The sequence below is a fragment of the Anarrhichthys ocellatus genome, unplaced genomic scaffold, assembly GCF_004355925.1.
Source record: "Anarrhichthys ocellatus isolate YVR2014 unplaced genomic scaffold, GSC_Weel_1.0 scaffold6, whole genome shotgun sequence".
Taxonomy (NCBI): Eukaryota; Metazoa; Chordata; class Actinopteri; order Perciformes; family Anarhichadidae; genus Anarrhichthys; species Anarrhichthys ocellatus.
In genome coordinates, this window is record NW_022280036.1 from 5,499,361 (window position 1) to 5,517,041 (window position 17,681).

Below are 17,681 nucleotides of genomic sequence, written 5' to 3' on the forward strand. Positions count from 1 at the left end.
GGAAAAGCGCGAGATTAGTAGAAATAGTGGAAACTGCCAAACAAAAGTGTGTCGCTCATGTATGATTGCTAGAGTGGATGTGTGAGTGTGAATGACTTACTTAATGGGGGCGATGGGGTTGCCTTGTCTGGCTCGTCTCTGATCCAGAGTCATGTAGTCCCATTTAAACACCAAATTCCAGTCAAAACCTACAGGCATTAACACACACACACACACACACACACACACACACACACACACACACACAGAGAGAGGACCAAAGGACAACGCCATTATGAGCATTAGTTGCCTCTAAACCTGACACTGTATAAAGTTGTAATACTAGAATACAAAGGACGGGACAAAAAAAGTAATTGTATCAATAAAAATCCAGTTCACTCAGCCTGCAGTGTGGAAGACACAGTTTATGTGCAGTAACACTAAACATGCTGGGAGTATACTTAGCGGAAGTGTTTGTGTGTGAGAAAAAGCCACAACAGCCTCAAGTGAAAACTGTTAATGAAGTGGAACAACAGGTAGTAATGCTTCTAATACGCAACTACACAGAACAGCATGTGTACTGTACCTCCTTTCAGATCGGCCGAGGCTCCTACGTACTGGAAGTTGTCCATGTTGATGACATCAATGATAGGAGACACTACTCTGCTCTTGTCCTGAGAAGGAAGAACGGAGACAAAATACACAATTTGTCCTGAACAATCTCAGAATGGGAATAACAGGAAATGTGGTTCATTAATAAATATGTACGAAAGTCCAAGTTTTCCATGTTTTGTGTCGAGCAGAAGTAAATATTCCCCTCAACACCAATGACTCACACGTTTAGTTTACACTCTGTATTTAGTTTATCTCTGTGTTTATGAAGCAGAAGCCAGCTTTCATACAATAAATCACTCCCACAGCATCACATCTTACAGCAGTTTAGAGAAAGGATTGCTCAAGTGACCAGAATGACAACAACAGAAACAGGCCTCAAAGGTACCGAGTTAGTTTATTTATTTTGGGCTGAAACCTTTTGATATGACACATGAGGTTCCACCCACACAGACTGCATTTTTCCTTCTTTCTGTTTTGTATTGAGTGATTCATTATTTAGAGGTACAACTAAAGCAAAGAAAAGTCAATTACGTTGACAGCAAAATGTTTTAGATTTGGCTCGAGGCATTTATTAACTAGGGAACGACAAAACACCGCGTTTGGGAGGATCAAATACACAATCACACTATTTTCAGTCATATCAGATGAATATTTAAAGAACCTCAATTTTAAACAGTGTCCCACTTCAGACTGAGATTACATTTAATCAAGAGATTCCCTCTCAAGTCATTACTGGATGACTTCACTGAAGCTATCAACTCACTGTTAATCTTTTATGGAGTTTATGTTTATTCTGCCAGAGGAAATTACTGCAGGAAACGAGGGAGAGGTCGGGTGGTTTTTCTATATATCTGTACTGACTCTGGGAATAAAACCTGACTGATGTCTTCATGCATCATTTAGAGCTCTGACTGATGACTCTCTCTTTGCTGAAATAAATAAAATAAAGTTCAACACCAGCAAGTTATGACCTACTGAATCACAGGCCTATACACTTATTAAATTAAACTGAACATCACATTTTCATTTCAATAGAGGAAGGACATTTTAACCACGCCTGATCAGAAAAAGGAAATGTGAATTTTTGGGGCTGTGAAAATGTGCTTTTATACTGAAGGGGTCCAAACATTCCTGTGTTATTGAAGTCATGCGCTCCTTGTTTTTAACCAGACACTGACGGACTACCAGCACCAGGGGAGCTGCTTTGTAGTCGACCCCGACCTCTGACCTCTATGTGAAAGAGTGAAGGAGAGAGCTAATTCCCCTAACAATATGAATTACATCATCACCAATGTGAAGCAATTTTGAGCCCTGTGATGCAGTACATTTTGAAAACACTGCAAAAGACTCTTCAAGAAACTTGCATCTTGAAACATTTCCATTTTGTTTTGTTCTTAGGTCCAATTACAAGACATTACATCCTTTTAAAAGGTACAATGGTACTATGACACTACTAGCATACGGAAAACTCAATGAGTTAACAGTAATATATTGATACTTTACGTCAAAATATAAAAGGTGAGGACTGTTGCCATGTATTATATCTTCACTGTCACCTTTAAAAAAAAGCCTGAGAGGCAAAACTAAATTAAACTAAAGTTAAAGTGTTTAGATAAAGAAGGAGGTCAAATCAGAGTGACGTCACAAAATGGCGAGCTGCTCTACAGGGTCTGTGTTGACCGTTTATAGACTTATAGTATCACCCTCTTTGACCTTTGAGCCACACCAGTCTTTAACGGTCTCTCTTAAACAGGGCAACTTCAGTATGTTTGAACGAGAAGTCTATTTTCCCTTGTTTTTGGGGATGTAAAGATGTAAAAAAAAAACAAAAAAAAAACACGGGAAGTAAAAAGTCTAAGTTACCCTTTAACATCTCAACATTAAAATCCTTTCATTGTTTATCTGATTGGACTTGTTCATCTTTTACTTTCTTTGTATGTTCGATAATGTACTTTACTGATGTATAAAGGTGTGTGTGTGTGTGTGTGTGTGTGTGTGTGTGTGTGTGTGTGTGTGTGTGTGTACCTCAGCCACTCTCTCCAGTAGCGGCTCCAGCCAGTGGTCGTTACATTCACAGTGAGAGTCCAAGAAGGTGAGGACGGGTGCCGTGGAGGCATCTGCACCACGAACCCTTGAACGCATCAGTCCTGAGGGAAACATCAAAGATATACATTTAGAATGATTTCACCCCCAACCATTAACATGGGGGAATAACTGCATTCATGAAACATTGATGAGATGTTTCTTTAATATAAAACTTTCTTCTTCTAGCTACCTTCTCTGCGGTCGTTTCTCAACACGCGCACTTTTTCAATCTTCCCCAGCAGCGCTCCATCCTCCGCTGAAACACACGCAAAGTATGTAATTACTCAATGAACTTATTAGGTTTGTTTAGTTGTACAATTTGTTTGCGTGAATTACTCACAATTATCACTGTAGTCATCAACTAGAATGATCTCTTTGACCAAGTGAGAAGGACTTTTCTTCAGGACACTAAACCGAGAGGGAGAGGCAATTTACAGGAAGAAAAAACATATTGAAAATGTTTTCTTAAGTGGACAGCACACACACCATTCACCTACCTGACCACAGTCCGTAGCAGGGCAGAGCGAGCTTCATTGTGGAAGGTGATGACGACGCTGGAAGCCGGCAGGTCGGACGTCCACTGTTTATGTCTGCAGCTACACACACAAGAAAAAGACAGAAAAGCATAAATGCCTAAATGTGTAGAAATGCACAAACACTCCTACGCACAGGAGCGCACGGCTGAATGTGTGAGCAAAGCTGCGAGCTGCTCCCCAAACAGATTCTCAATACATGAACACAATAGATGGGATTCAACACACACACACGCACACACACACACACACACACACACACACACACACACACACACACACACACAGTGATGCTCTGCTGAAGCTGGGACTGACAGTGGGTTTTGAGAGCCGCGGGGCAAAAATCCCATGGGATCGTGTACGTGCGTGCATCATGTGTGTTTGTGTGTGTCGAACAGAGACAAATCCTGCCCCGACCTAAAAGTGAAGAACATGGGTGATAGGATGCTACTGGAGACAAGGAGCCAAGGGGAGGATGCATAAATCCTGTGGTAATGCCCTGTACACGCTATACATACATCACATGAGCAGATGTGTGAGTGTGTATCTGTGTGTGTGTCTGTGAAACAATTCTGTTTCAAGAAATGAACCATCACCTATAATTTAAAAGACTTACTGCCAACAGAAAGTTTGGCCTTAGAGGCTTTAACACACACCAGATGTATAGTATGTGCCGTTTAAAGAGTACACTACATATTGAGTGTATAGTACACCCTGTCAGTAAATTGTCTGTGTGCATGGAGTGTGGGGTCCTTTTGTCACAGCACCACGACTGTCACAGCAGCACTGGCTTTAAAACCCTGAAAACAGACAATTTGAAGCTGCATCAATCTTGAATTGACACAATCCTCCTGAACATTCCTGGTGCTGGTGTGTGTGTGTTTTATAGCTGGAGAATTAAACCTATACGTTCTTTTGATCTTGTGTTGAAAGCACAAATGAAGCAGCCTTGGCCTGAAAGCAAAACAAAAAGGCTGTTTTTTGTCTTCTAGAAAACCTTCACAAATCAGTGCTGCTGAATGCTGTGCAAATGACTCATCGCTACCAGATAAATAAGAGACACATCCCTGCTCTTTTAGCAGGCTAATGGCTCTAGCTGTCCCAGTTAGGTCAATATATCAGTGAGGCCAAACCACAGCCTTTACATAAATAGCCTTTGAGTCACACGGTGTGATACTGCAGGAACCAAAGAATGAACACGATGACATATTGTTGGAGGAGCACAGTGTTGGCAGCACTTTCACTTCTTTGTGTGTAAAGTTGATTTACAGCTAAACTTACAAATCACCAGGGCTCATATAAGGCTACCTGCTCTGCTCCATTTCTGGTTTTCATTCACAAAAATGTTCATTAAGAGTTGCATTACTTTGTCTTTATTTTAGTCCATTTTGGTATCGTATCTATACTCCTAATTTTTCTGATTAAGAAGCATGTAGCTACGTATACAAACACAATACACGGCTAGAGAACTGTGTAGAAATGGACATAATGTTTAATCTTTAATGTCCGATGTGAAGCAATTGCTGCATAACGATCATGTCCTTTTTCTGTAGTTCAATGTCACAAGAGTTGATGTAAATTCATGCTGTGAAAATATTATAGCAAAAAAAAACTCAAACTGAAATTAATTTACGCTTATTATTATTTTATTACTTCGTTGGTGCTCGGGCCCTGTTGAAATCGCTAAAGTTATTATTTCATGCATGGAATCATATTTTTGGGGGCTTTATTTTACTCGAAAACTCACCAAATTTGGCACGCTTATCAGGACTGGTGAACAATGTTATATTTTCTGACTCACCACCTCCCTCCTCCATCAACCTCACCCCTTCTTCCTCTAGCCTGTGGCCCCCTGATGAAATGACTGCAGTATTTATATTTCCAGTATTAGTAACTGGGTGTTTACGGCAACATTTCCAGAAAAAGTGCTGTTTTTCTACTTTGTATACACAGAATGCACACAGCTCTGAAAAATAACATGTTAGAAATGAATTTTAAATGCAGCCTCAATACTGATAAACTCTGAGCACAATTCATTTGTTTTCCTTCAAACTGAAATCCTGAATCAACCAGGACTGAAATCTTAAAGATTGCCAGGTTAAGGCTCGGTTGCACCAACAAGGATCAACTTTTAAACCCATTTAAATCAAGTTCCTTACAAAAAGTTAAGGGACAGACTCTATCAGTTGTTTTATGATGCTGCTGCTGAATTTCTTCCAAGATTCCGGTTCAGAAAGGAAACTGTTCTGGAGCTTTTTACTTTACTGTGAAAGAAGTGTTTTCCTTACGGTGCTGTTGTGCATGTTTATTTAATATTATTTGGCCAAATTGCTCCACTAATTTAGCCACAAGTTTTCCCTCAAAGACGGAGAAATTAGAGGATTATTAATCATTTTCATTTGGGTAAGCAGGCGTCTCCATATTTATAAAACTCTTTCATTTTGGTTTAAACTTGGATTTACTGAGCAGAGGTTAGTTTGTATTTGTGCGACAGAGCTCTGCTAAATTCTAAATCTGGATTTACTCATTTAAAACATAGTTTTTCTAAACTCTATTAAAACTGGTCCAACGTGAGGAGTCAGCAATAAAACCATTGTGAATCCCCATAACCCCGAGAGGTCCTTGAGCATAAAGTTGTAAATGAGCAGAATTCAAGATGAGCTGCAGACAGACGGATCTGATGAACTGAGAAAGCTTTGTGTTTATGTTTGAAATTATAAAAACAAATATGATAAAGTACAGGACCAGAATTAAGAGAATGATTCACTGCTGCAGGCGCCAACAAAAAAACTATTTCTCTGAATTGTCCACTGGTTCTGGTTAAGCTCAATAAAGAGCACCCAGGAAACACAACAGACTCCAGAGAGCTTTAAGGGTAAACTAGTTTAACTTAAATAGCATCATGGATTAAAATATGCAGTTTATTTTTCGGTCATGATCAATATCCTGCATAATTAATTAGGAAGGCAACAATAAAATATCGCAGACATAGAAATCAAAACATACTCAGTAAAATGTTATTCTAATAAAGGATCCAATAGATATTGTGTCATGATCTATTTTTTGTCCATTTAACAAACAGACCAATCTACAGCCATTAGGAGACGTTTTCTTGTTATTTATGGAGCAGACGGTGAACAGTGCGGGTCTGCTCTGCTGCCACTTCCTGGTCATTATCTGATCGACTACAATAGAGGGAGTTTCCAAGAGACTTTATCCAGTCTGGAACCAACTAGTCCAATAGACAGACGGCAATAACCGGTATGTACACAGACAATCCCTGCAATTTCACATGCAACAATAAAGGTTGAGGAACAGAATGACGCAGACAGTAAGCGTAATGATAGAGATACATACTGGTCATGTCTCGTATCAGGCACAGCTCTGTCCATACGGAGTTTGTCGCTCTCCACCTGGTTGAACTTGTTCCTGGCGTACGGATCCTGACCAGGTCGGACCACCGTGGCTCCAACATACAGATCCTGGTCAAAATCCTGCCAGCGCACCTTACCTGGAGACATACACACACACACACACACACACACACACACGCACATTAAACACACGGCCAATAAACATCCATAGAAGTTAGATGAACACACTATTTCAGTCTCATTCATTTGTGGTTTAACTGAGATGGAAAGGCTCAGAAATTCCAGATATTCCGAAACTTAAAATTAAATCCAGACTCCATGATCACCATGTGGTAATTTGGAAAAAACAAACAGACTGTTTGGTGAACAAAAAGACAATATTGTACCATGTTGCTGACCCTAAAGTTGACATGTTCCAGGATTGATTTATACTTATTTTTAGACTGTATTGTCAAATACGTAGATAATGAACACACTGGTTTCACATTTCTTCTTTTTGTTTCAACTCTCAGATAAACACTAAATGACCGATTTTATATTTAAAAAAAACACATTCTTGGTGTGATAGTCTGGTGAAATACATAAAAAATAAACACAGTATATCCCAAAATAAAAGCTGCCACCAAACATGAAGTTCAATGTTGTGTGTCTCAGGAATGAATGGGATTATACATCTGTGGGAATATGAAATGTAGGCAGCAGCCTGGCTGATGCAAGAATCCTTCACGACTGACAGGAAGGAAACCTGGCAGCTTCAAGCCGCTGCTTGACAAGGCGACAACATGGCAATGAGGGAAGCTGACATGAGATTTATGCTGCTTATATGAGAAACTGTGCCGAAGAGAATTCAGAGGACAAGGCCAGACTACTTTAGGAAACTCAAAAGAACATTTGCTATGCACTGCACCGAGTTAGAAAAAAAATTCTACTCAATTCAGTCATTTACTGCAGCCTAAAATATATACATTTTGGAAAGCATGAGCCACTATCAAACGCACACACACACACACACACACACACACACACACACTCAGAGCACAGTGTGTCTGTCTGTCCAGATTATGGAGATCATTGCGCACTAAACAGAGAAAGTTGTCATGTTTAATTTCACACTTTATCACTGACTACCGAGGCACAGACACACACGAATAATAATGCAACTAATTAGCCGGGTGCAGCTGCTATGCTAATGACTTGTGTTAAGCATATGGCAGTGTGAGATTACACTATCTCTCAGTGTGGACGAGTGTGTGTGTGTATGACGGGCAGAGACAGACAGACAGACCGAGAGAAACGGAGCCTGACGAGGAGCAGAGAGTGCGTGTGCATGCGTCTGTCCTGACAGCATGTGAATGTGTCTGGCATGCTAATTGGCTGAAGCTCGCTATGATCCGCCAGCGACTGTACAGCGGCGTCTCTGAGACACCGCTGTACGTGACAGTGTGTGTGATGTCCTTGCTGATATCTCTGTTTAGTGGCAGCGAGCAATTATTGTAGTGAAATTAGTGTTTCAACTTTGAGAGTGTTTAGCTGAGACTTTGAAGATCTTTATCTCACACCGTCTCTTTCAATCCTCCTTTTCTTTGTCTGCTGAACCACTCAGCGCAGATGAACTGTCCGGCCTCTCACTGGGATCAATCATTCAGCTGTCATTCTTCCAATACTCTCTTTAGCAGGTGACTGTGCTGACTGCTTGTTTTTGTTTTGTTGCAACACTTTCTGGAAATCCCTTGACGCTGTCGTGTTTCCAACCGACGGGAACTGGCAGGCTCACCCTCGATCTGTACTGAACCATGAACCATCCGCCCAACATCTCGGTGAACACCAACGCTCAAAGTGCACAGGGTTGATCCACTCACTGAAAATGATCCAAGAAAACCTTTGAGAGCAATTTAACGCGCCGCAAACACAGCATCATTGATGTACGTGGTGAGAAGTGTGCCTATTCGCACCTGTAGCTACCTACACCCAACAGTGATGTCACGGTGTCCTGGAGGACACTTCTACATCACTGCTGCAAAGTGACAAGTCAAACCATCAGAAGTCGACAAAATTAGATGTTTTTAGGAGGTTACTCTTTAAAGTGGATTCATTTTTTTGAATTTGACAAAACAATCCAAACACAAGAAGAGCTGAAATGATTCGTAAACCAATAGATTAGTTAATTGACAGACAATTAATCAGCAAGTATTTGATATTCAATTCATCTTTTAATATTTCTTTGAACTCCACCTTTGAGTGTCGTCGCTTAGAAATACTATTAACATTTGAATTTCTGATGTGGTCGGATGTCACGTCTTACAGACTTGTTTTGATGAAGCATAAGCAGGAAGTTGTGAAGGCCATTTTTCACTATTTTCTGAGATAAAATTTAGATCAGCAGATTAATTAGTGAATATATAAACTTTGGTTTTAGTCCAAAACACAGGTCCATCTGCTGCCTTTGTCCAAAGCTTTCAATAGAGTTGCCACCACAAAACAAAAAGAGAGGAACTCTGGTCGTATAAAGGGGTAGAAGACCATCCTCCAAACTTCATTTACAGATGAAGACCATGAGATGCAGTTGATTGCTTTGGAAAAAGCTAGTAAGCGGACCTTGAGTTTATTTTTGATCTTGTTCTGTTAAGCTATATTTTTAAGGCCAAGAGGTTTAGGTGACTGGCCACGATGTTTATGTGTATGATGTCAATCGCATCCATGATTGAGTTTGTCATTCAGTCAACTTGTCTTGAATAAAAATGATCTAACACACTTTAAAGAGCCTTGAAAAACTCTAAGAAAACCAGTTACTCAAATATTAAATTGAATAAGGTTTACGTGGTGCATTGCCACGTTTTAAATGCTTTTCAATGTGCCACAGTACCAGAAACTGGAGACATGCAAATATTCTGGTGACTGAATTACAAAGAGCTTTGATGCACTTCTCAACAACCTGAGCTTTCCCTCCTTCACGCTCCCTGCCACCACTTTCTTTCATGACTTTATCATCCTTCACTCTCCCATTCTCCTTCTTCTTCTTCTTGCGCGTGTGTGTGTGTGTGTGTGTGTGTGTGTGTGCGCTGTGGCTGATGTTGTGATACGCTGCGGTTGCTGTAATCCTGTAAAGTCACCCTGAAGATGAAATGCCCCCACTTCAACATTCAAATTGGATTCCATTTCCAGCGCTGCATCAGATAAGAGAGTGTGTGTTCAGCGTTCGCAGGTCACGGGCTTGTGAGGGAGGGGCGGCTGCTTTGAGCCGGGCTGACGATGAGAGCTGAATGAGAAATCGCGGCTCAGATGCTCCGTCTGCTGGGACTCTCCTGCTCCGCTCTACACTACCGGACTCTGAGACAATGCTCCTCAAAGCCGGGGCGGAGACGCATAGCTGGGTTTGTGGCGAGATTAAAATGCAATACAGGAATTATTTTGGATAGCTCCAACATTTGAAATTTGCATCACACCACTTGCTGTGTTGAATTATCTTCTCTTTCTCTGTGGATGTTTAAACATGGTTAAAGAGAGTGTCCATGTGTCCATGAGAGTGTCTACTGGTTATAGAGCTATGCCACTGTTTTACCACATCTCAAAGAGGAAATGATTATGGTTGTAGGAACATGACGTGGAATGCTTTCTGGATACATCACTGTGGTGTTCAGGGTCGGCCATGCACATGATTCACAGCTGGGATGTATTCGTCCTTTTCCTTCTCAAGCAGAAACAATGAGGTACTGAACTGACCCGGAGGTCTGGTCAAATATCCTGACTTGAATATGAAAAAAAACAACATATATTTGATTAGCTCCTTCGCTTAAAATACTCAAATAAATATCCTAAAGACTAGTATCTCATCCATTTGCGTCATTAACGTCATCATGTAGTTAAGGCAGAGTGTGGTTGTAGATGAGACAGTTTGGTTTCCTGTGTCCGTGTCATGTGGGTTTCACCACTGCCCCGCTCCTTTAGGAGACTAGCAGCAGGTCCTGAGTCTATTGACTCCAATGGGAACAAAGATTATGACCGATTTTCGTTCCATTGTCAAAAAAAGTAAATATTGGACCCAATTTTCACACAAGCCAAATATCTGCAGAACATTCTGACACTGAAATGGCATTTTTCAAACACACAAATCAGAATCAGGAAAACATTTACTTTGATCAAGACCTCTCTCTGTCTCAGCAACATACTCTGCCAGGTCTCTCAACACAGGTTGGCAAACTCCCTCGATAACTCATTTTTGTAATGCTGCTAGCTGTGTAAATATCTATGGTTAGCAAAAGAAAATATAAATACGTGATGTAAATATAACCCAATCTGCTTTCATCCATCCACACGATGTTCACAACAAACGAGGTGTGGGAGGCGTCCCCACTGAGGAGACAGGAAGTGTATACCATGTCAAACTACTGGCTGAGCTTATAATGAGTCATCTTTGTTATAGAGCATCTTTGGTTGTAGTGCATGATGGGTAGTGAAGTTTCCTACCTGGCGGCAGAGTCTCCAGGCCGTGAGTCTTGTCGTCAGACAAGTGAGCTTTGCTCCTACTGGATAAGTGACTGGAGCCCCAATCATCCTGAAACAAGCAGAGCAAACACACACACAGATAAGCAATGATGCACACAGTTTAATCTGAAAGCAAACAAACAGGAGAGCGGCTGAGACACATCTCATCCGAGACACCGGAAGCTGTTATGCTTTTAAAGATATCAATTAGAGCATTTTGGCTGTAAAATGTTCAGTATTATTTAGATAATCGCACCGCAAAACAACTAATCTTTTGTCTTAATCTCAACATACAAGTTTCACATGACTAACTCTTTTCACCATTCTGTTTCTTAGTTTGAAGAAAACTAACATGATGGAAACTTTCTGTTTAAGATGAGTTGTTTCTTTTCATAACAATAAAAACCACATTCGGCCAGAGTCTGCCTCAGCTGAGTCCACACAGGCTTAGGACTGCACAGTCGATCGAATATGACCCGCATCATGATTTTAACTTTGCACAGTTACTTTAACGTGATCGACTGCGATACCGACATTTAAATTGCTTGCTCCGCTTATAGAAAACGGCATATCAAATCAAGCACTTTCTAAACTAATGACCAGCAACTCCTTTCCTGAATGTTGTGCCTGCAGTCCGGAGTAGAAGAGCAATAGACTGTATGATATGCTACAAGTCTGCTCTCTGTTGTAGACGGGTGAAACATAAATGCACTGAATTCAGGTGGAGAAAAACCTTGTTTTAAATCTCATTTTGATGCTGATATTTGTTCATTAGCAGGAACATAGCACCACATGAAAGTGAAAGCATTTACTCTGTTTATTTATGTGTGAAAGTACAGTACAAATGTTTTGCCCCTAAAATCATCATGAATAATCATGTTAAATAATCGTGATCTCAACATTGATGGAAATAATCGGGATTATCATTTGTCCAGCGAACGTGATTCTATCACTGCAAGAACAGATCAAAGCGTCTAGCAGAGCACTGAATAATGAAATCAATTCATACACGTTTTAATCGCATTCAATCATAGAGTCACTCATCCACAGCCAGATGATCTGAGTACAAATACTTTGTTTCACTTCATTCACCGATTGCATCCTTGACAAGATGTGTGCAGTGACTTGGAGGTCTGGAAGCAGACCAAGTCATCCCTTCTTTCATTCACTCACCCTTTCATTTGCTCCTTTTATCAGGTCGTCATTCATTCACTCCACCGGTCCTCTGAGAGAGCACAGTTCATGGCCTTCACCATTTACACAAATGGACAGATGACCGAGCCATCCCTCCCCGTGTCCATTTATGTTCCCAGTAAAAGCCCCCGGATCGATACACTGCGAGGCAGAGGAATTAGTGCCGTTCAGTCACTGTCCAGTCTGCTGCCCTTGACTTGAAAACTATTGTCTAACCCCATTTGCTCCGTAGTTCCCTTTCACCCTCTCCAAGATGCTTTATTGATCGGTTGTCACGCTGTCTGCCAATGACAGTGTCACATTAGAGACCACCGCAAACACTATTCAACACTTCATTTCTACACCCGAGAGAAGCGATTAAGGGAACACGTTTTTTATTCATTTTTTTATGCTCGTTAAGCCTTTGCATTCACTTCTGGTTTTCTGTGACTCTCACATCGTTTCACTCTGTGCCAGCCTTTCCTTTCATCGACTGTGGACGGTGCGTCAAGCTGCTTTAAAAATATACCCATTGTTCAGTGACTGGAATATAAGATTAGATTGTCCACCAACACCTACAACTACTATAAAAAACCCTACATAAAATCAATTTCTATACGTGTTCATGACAACTGAGTGAACAGTCAAATGGTAATGCTCAGTGTAGGATGAAAACTAAAGCTGGCAGTATACTCTGCTGCAGAAATACAGTTTGACAGCCTCTCGGGGAAAAACAGGACACATTTACAAGTGAAATAAAGCTCCAAATTGGCTTTGGAATCTTGCTTCTTCGAGCTATTTTGTCTTTCTGACGTTTTACGGTCAACTCTTGTTGATGTTTCAAGGCTCTGCATTTTGAGCTGGTTGTAAAATCTCCTCCCCAATCTTGATGTGTTTTCACTGCTTGAGAGTGACACTAAACACGCAGCGAGTACACTCACATTTGCATCGTTTACGGTGGTGCGATTGTCAAATGTTGCAGGTGTAAGTAGAACACCACTGTAACATGATTGTAAGAGCCTTGAGCAAGAACAGACACCAAATTAAGTCAGCTAAAGTGCGTGTTTCTGTCTATCAGATCAGGTTGATCTCCTCCGTCTCCTCTGATCCTAAAGAAGCTTCCTCTGCTTCTTAACAGAGTCTACACTTCAGCCATCATTAAGTCGTTTATTTACACCTGTGCTTTTCCTGCTGAGGCATTTAAAACGTGTCTATAGGCCATAATAGCAATCCTGCAGCTGGCACACTTGCATGTAATTAATGTTATTAGTAACACCCGTGTTCGACAAGTCAGAGTGTTCTCTATTAAAGAAGCGCATCAGCTACATGGGAGCACTGCATCATTTGAATTCAGCATTTAGGTCTGAACTTATAGTTAAGCCATAATACGTTTTTTCATAATTCAGGCAACAACCTAAGTTTACTTCCATTACCAGCTCTGTGTAACTTTTGATCGGTACGATAGTTTGAGCAGCTGCTCTCAATTTACAATAAATGTATGAGAACATTTAAATGACAGACAGCTGGCTGAACAAGCAGCCAACCGCCTGTTGAATATCGCCGACTTTATTTTGACAGTCTCTCAACGCTCAGCGGTACAGTGACGCCTTGCACACCACTTTCTCTTCCGTTTCTCTTTCTCTTGACTGCCCAGATTTAAAACATCATATGAATATGTCAAAAATGTTAATGAGCTAAATTTAATTTGGGAAATAAAAATCAGTTTCGAGTCCCACGCCTTTCGTTTGCCTGTATCCTCAATGAAGAGCTGGGAACAGATCGATGAGTAATTTCCCCCGCTGTGCTTGTAAATACCAAATATTTATTTTATGACTGCAGCTCTACGTTCCACTTTTACTCCTTTTAACTACAGAAATTCATCATATAGCTTTTTTTCATTTAATGACCAGATTGGTAAGAAGAACACGGTCACGACAGTTACAAGAAACTGGAGCTCAACACGATCGAATAAAAGTAAAGAAGAGCAAATTGAAAAAAAAAAAAGGGTAATGTGAGAGAAATGACATCTGCATCCGTGCTGCTGGCTTCCCATATAATGCCCCCTGTGATTTATCGGTATTGCAGTCCATCATCACCGATCGTATCACGAAAGAAAGCATTAGCTTTTTAGAAGACGACAGCAATGCAGTGCCTTATGGATCAGTACGCGCGATTGATCAACAAATGGTTGCTGCAATAAATATGACTTATCACTGATTGAAATGTAATATAAAAGGGTAAGTAGAGAGCGGTAGGAGAGATATCTTTATAACTCACATCACATGAATGGCTTTGAAAACCTCTTAGTGATAATGGTCCCAGCCGGTATCTGCCTCTCCTCCAAACACAAACATGATTGATTAAAACTGTGCACACACACAAAAAGGGACAAAAAACACACACCCCGAGCTACAAACAGAGATACTGGAAAACTAAGACGGCACAGTGTTTTAAGCGTTAACCCCTTAACATCCAGTTTCCCCACTTTTTCCCCTTCAGGTGTCTGACAGCTTCATTCATTCTGTAGCGCCTTTAGGGCTGAGCAATATATCAATATCCAACGTATCCTCATACAGCAGTTCGTGTGATATCTAACAAAAAGTTACTCCTCATTTTTGTGCATTTTCCTATGAAAGTCAACGCCATCTGTCAGTTTACGCTCGTTACATGCATACAGTCTTTTCAAAATAAACTTCCGTCTTCACAGGAAACAACTTAGTTCGGTTTAGGAGATCGTTGGTTGGGTTAAACTAACTACGGAAGTGCCGTTACTGAAGTACGCAAGCTACGGGACGAATAAATTAACATTGAACTTACCAGACGGTTGCCAGATTTGTCTTTACCCACTTTGTCATAGTATCCACATATATGATGATAATTTATCAAAAATGTTATTGTGAAAATATTTTGTAGAAGCACCAGTAGTCAATCCCACAATATCATCACATTATCAATATCAAGATATTTGATCTTCTCCACATCCGCCAGCCCTGATCACCATCTTCTAGCTCTTCATTGAAGTTATAGTGTTTACATATTGTCAGAATTCAAAGAGGACTCCACGTCTGTGATGAACAAAGTTTGTCTGCACAGCATTAGTTTGTAATGACCGACCCATCAGCTGGTCAGTGTTTGAAGGAATAGTTAGACATTTTGGGGAAATACGCCTACTTGTTTGTTTACAGCGTGATGGATTAGATTGATACAACTCTCATGTCTGTGCGGTGAACATGAAGCTACATCCAGCCGCTTAGCTTAGCATGATAGCTTGAAATGGGGGGAAACAGTTAGCCTAGCTCTGAACATTTAATTTTCCTTTTCTCCCTGCTGAGTCCTTCCCCGTCTGTATCTTTCTCCTTCTCATCTCTCCGTCCGTCTTTCTGTACCCCATTCCTTCCTTCTCTCTGTCTTTCACATCTCTTTCTCCCTTTGGCAACCGTTTGCTGAGTATGCCAACTAACAGATGGTCATGACACATACAGGCAAATAGACACACTTCATACACACATTGAATTTCAAAAAACACACACACACAAAGACCCACTCATGCTCATTCAGAGGACAGTCGAGTCGTCTGTCACTGTGGTGTAAAGCCAGTTTCTGTCCCGCTCTGTGGTCAGTGAGAGAAGAGCTGAAGTTAATCTCAGAAATGCTCCACTGCGAAAAGATAATGTTATAAAGGCATGTAGAGGGTGGCTTTAACTATCTGTGTGAGGGTAGGTATAGCTCCTTTTCATTTGGTTATCTTTTAGTCTTGTTTAATCTGCATTTTTTTAGGATTTTCTCCAGTGTCGGTTGGCTTGTTTTTCTGGTTTGAGCCACCTGACAACTCTGGTGGGTGTTCCTGTCCCCGCGGTGTGTGTTTATCTTTAGCTTTGTTGTTGGTTTATGTACGGCAGCATCTTACTGAACACGGTGCACTCAAGACAATTTTGGGGCTTTTTATGTCCTGCTGCTTCACAGGGTGAAATTAAACTAAAGGGGCCAGTGAGAAAATGTCGCCTGAGAGGTCGTGAGCGACATGCTGCATGTCAAAGCACCTGCAGTCAACTAACTATGAACGGTGAGCACACACTGAGGCTGTCAGAAGTCATTTCAACATTCAAATTCCAGTGGGATCATGTCAAAAGAGCCTTCCTCTTGCACACGTCAAAAATAGCTATTTCTATTTTGCATTTTACTCCCGACTGTACTGAACGCCTCTCTGGCTCTACGTGTCGTGACTTCATATGAACTCTGAAAGAACAGAGTGCTGCTCCTCCAATGTCTTACAGATTAAATTACAGACTCAAATCTTTCAAGAATTTACATTCACGGAAAAGACAGGCTATCAATCCACATAATTCATGAATATTTAACATAAAATATACATGAATTACACCAGGTAAATGAACATTTTTTTCCCAACTGAAGGATGTACACAGGCTGTCACACCTGCTTCTCTGTTAATGGGATGGACTTTAAACCCCCAACAGATCAGACCAAGCATGCGCGTGTGTATATGTGTGTGTGTGTGTATACGTGTGTGTGTGTATACGTGTGTGTTTCAACCAGTGTCAGCTCATATTTGTGTATGTGGGGTTTTTGAGCTCACATGCATTAGTGTGTCATTCTGGTCACAACGCACGGGTATCTGTCTGTGTGTTTGATTCAGTCTTGGTCAATCCTCTAATAGTCAGAGTATAATCCACAGTAATCTGATCACATCCACTGATAGATTAACTCAGAACGGAGCTCAAGGAATCCAACACACACACACACACACACATGCACACACACACACACACGCACACACACACACAGCCCCCAACATGTATAAATACTATTCAAACACTCAGCATTTGAACCGTGCCGAAAGAAAACATCTTTACTCTCCATTTGTGATTAAACACAAGTTAACTTGGGAATTTTTCCAACAAAAAAAAACTCAAACTTTGATTTTACAGCGTAAATTCAGATTAAACCATTTTTCTAAAGAAAATGAGCAGTGCCAATGATCCGATTTGCTCTGTGGGCTTAATTCCTCACAGCATCCCACCAAGAAACAACAATACAGTCGGCTGCAGGGCATCATCATCAGGAGCAATGAAACACAGTGATGGACGGCAGCACACAGGGATGAAACAATATGCTGCTGAAGGTTGTCATTATTTAAAACCCTGCTTAAATGAAGTCTCTCTGTTTTGTATTACACTCTGAGGCTACATCTTGTGTTGGTTGTACGCCCGGAGACTTGAAAACAGGAAGCGCCTTCTGTTCTTTAACTGTGCTGAACAAAATTAAATTAGTTAGTAAATGAAACTAATGTACTACTCAAGACGATTAGGAGTCTATAGCCACACCAGCGGTTTATGAGGCTGTAGTATTAGCTAAATGCTAACGTCAGCATGCTAACATGCTCACAGTGACATTGCTATGTCGATGCTAAGCTATATTAGGT

At 40.8% G+C, this 17,681-nt stretch overlaps 1 protein-coding gene across 1 annotated transcript in view; it reads right to left on the minus strand.

Annotated features, from left to right (window-relative positions):
- galnt2 (UDP-N-acetyl-alpha-D-galactosamine:polypeptide N-acetylgalactosaminyltransferase 2) overlaps positions 1–17,681 on the minus strand; it is a 49,988-nt gene that overhangs the window by 12,147 nt on the left and 20,160 nt on the right. Inside the window, exons 2-9 of the mRNA XM_031846107.1 lie at positions 11,051–11,138; positions 6,570–6,723; positions 3,177–3,275; positions 3,020–3,087; positions 2,870–2,935; positions 2,620–2,741; positions 566–653; positions 101–188 (exon numbers count right to left, since the gene is read on the minus strand). Of these exons, the coding sequence (XP_031701967.1) occupies positions 101–188; positions 566–653; positions 2,620–2,741; positions 2,870–2,935; positions 3,020–3,087; positions 3,177–3,275; positions 6,570–6,723; positions 11,051–11,138 (773 nt within the window). The remainder of the gene's footprint in view (positions 1–100; positions 189–565; positions 654–2,619; positions 2,742–2,869; positions 2,936–3,019; positions 3,088–3,176; positions 3,276–6,569; positions 6,724–11,050; positions 11,139–17,681) is intronic.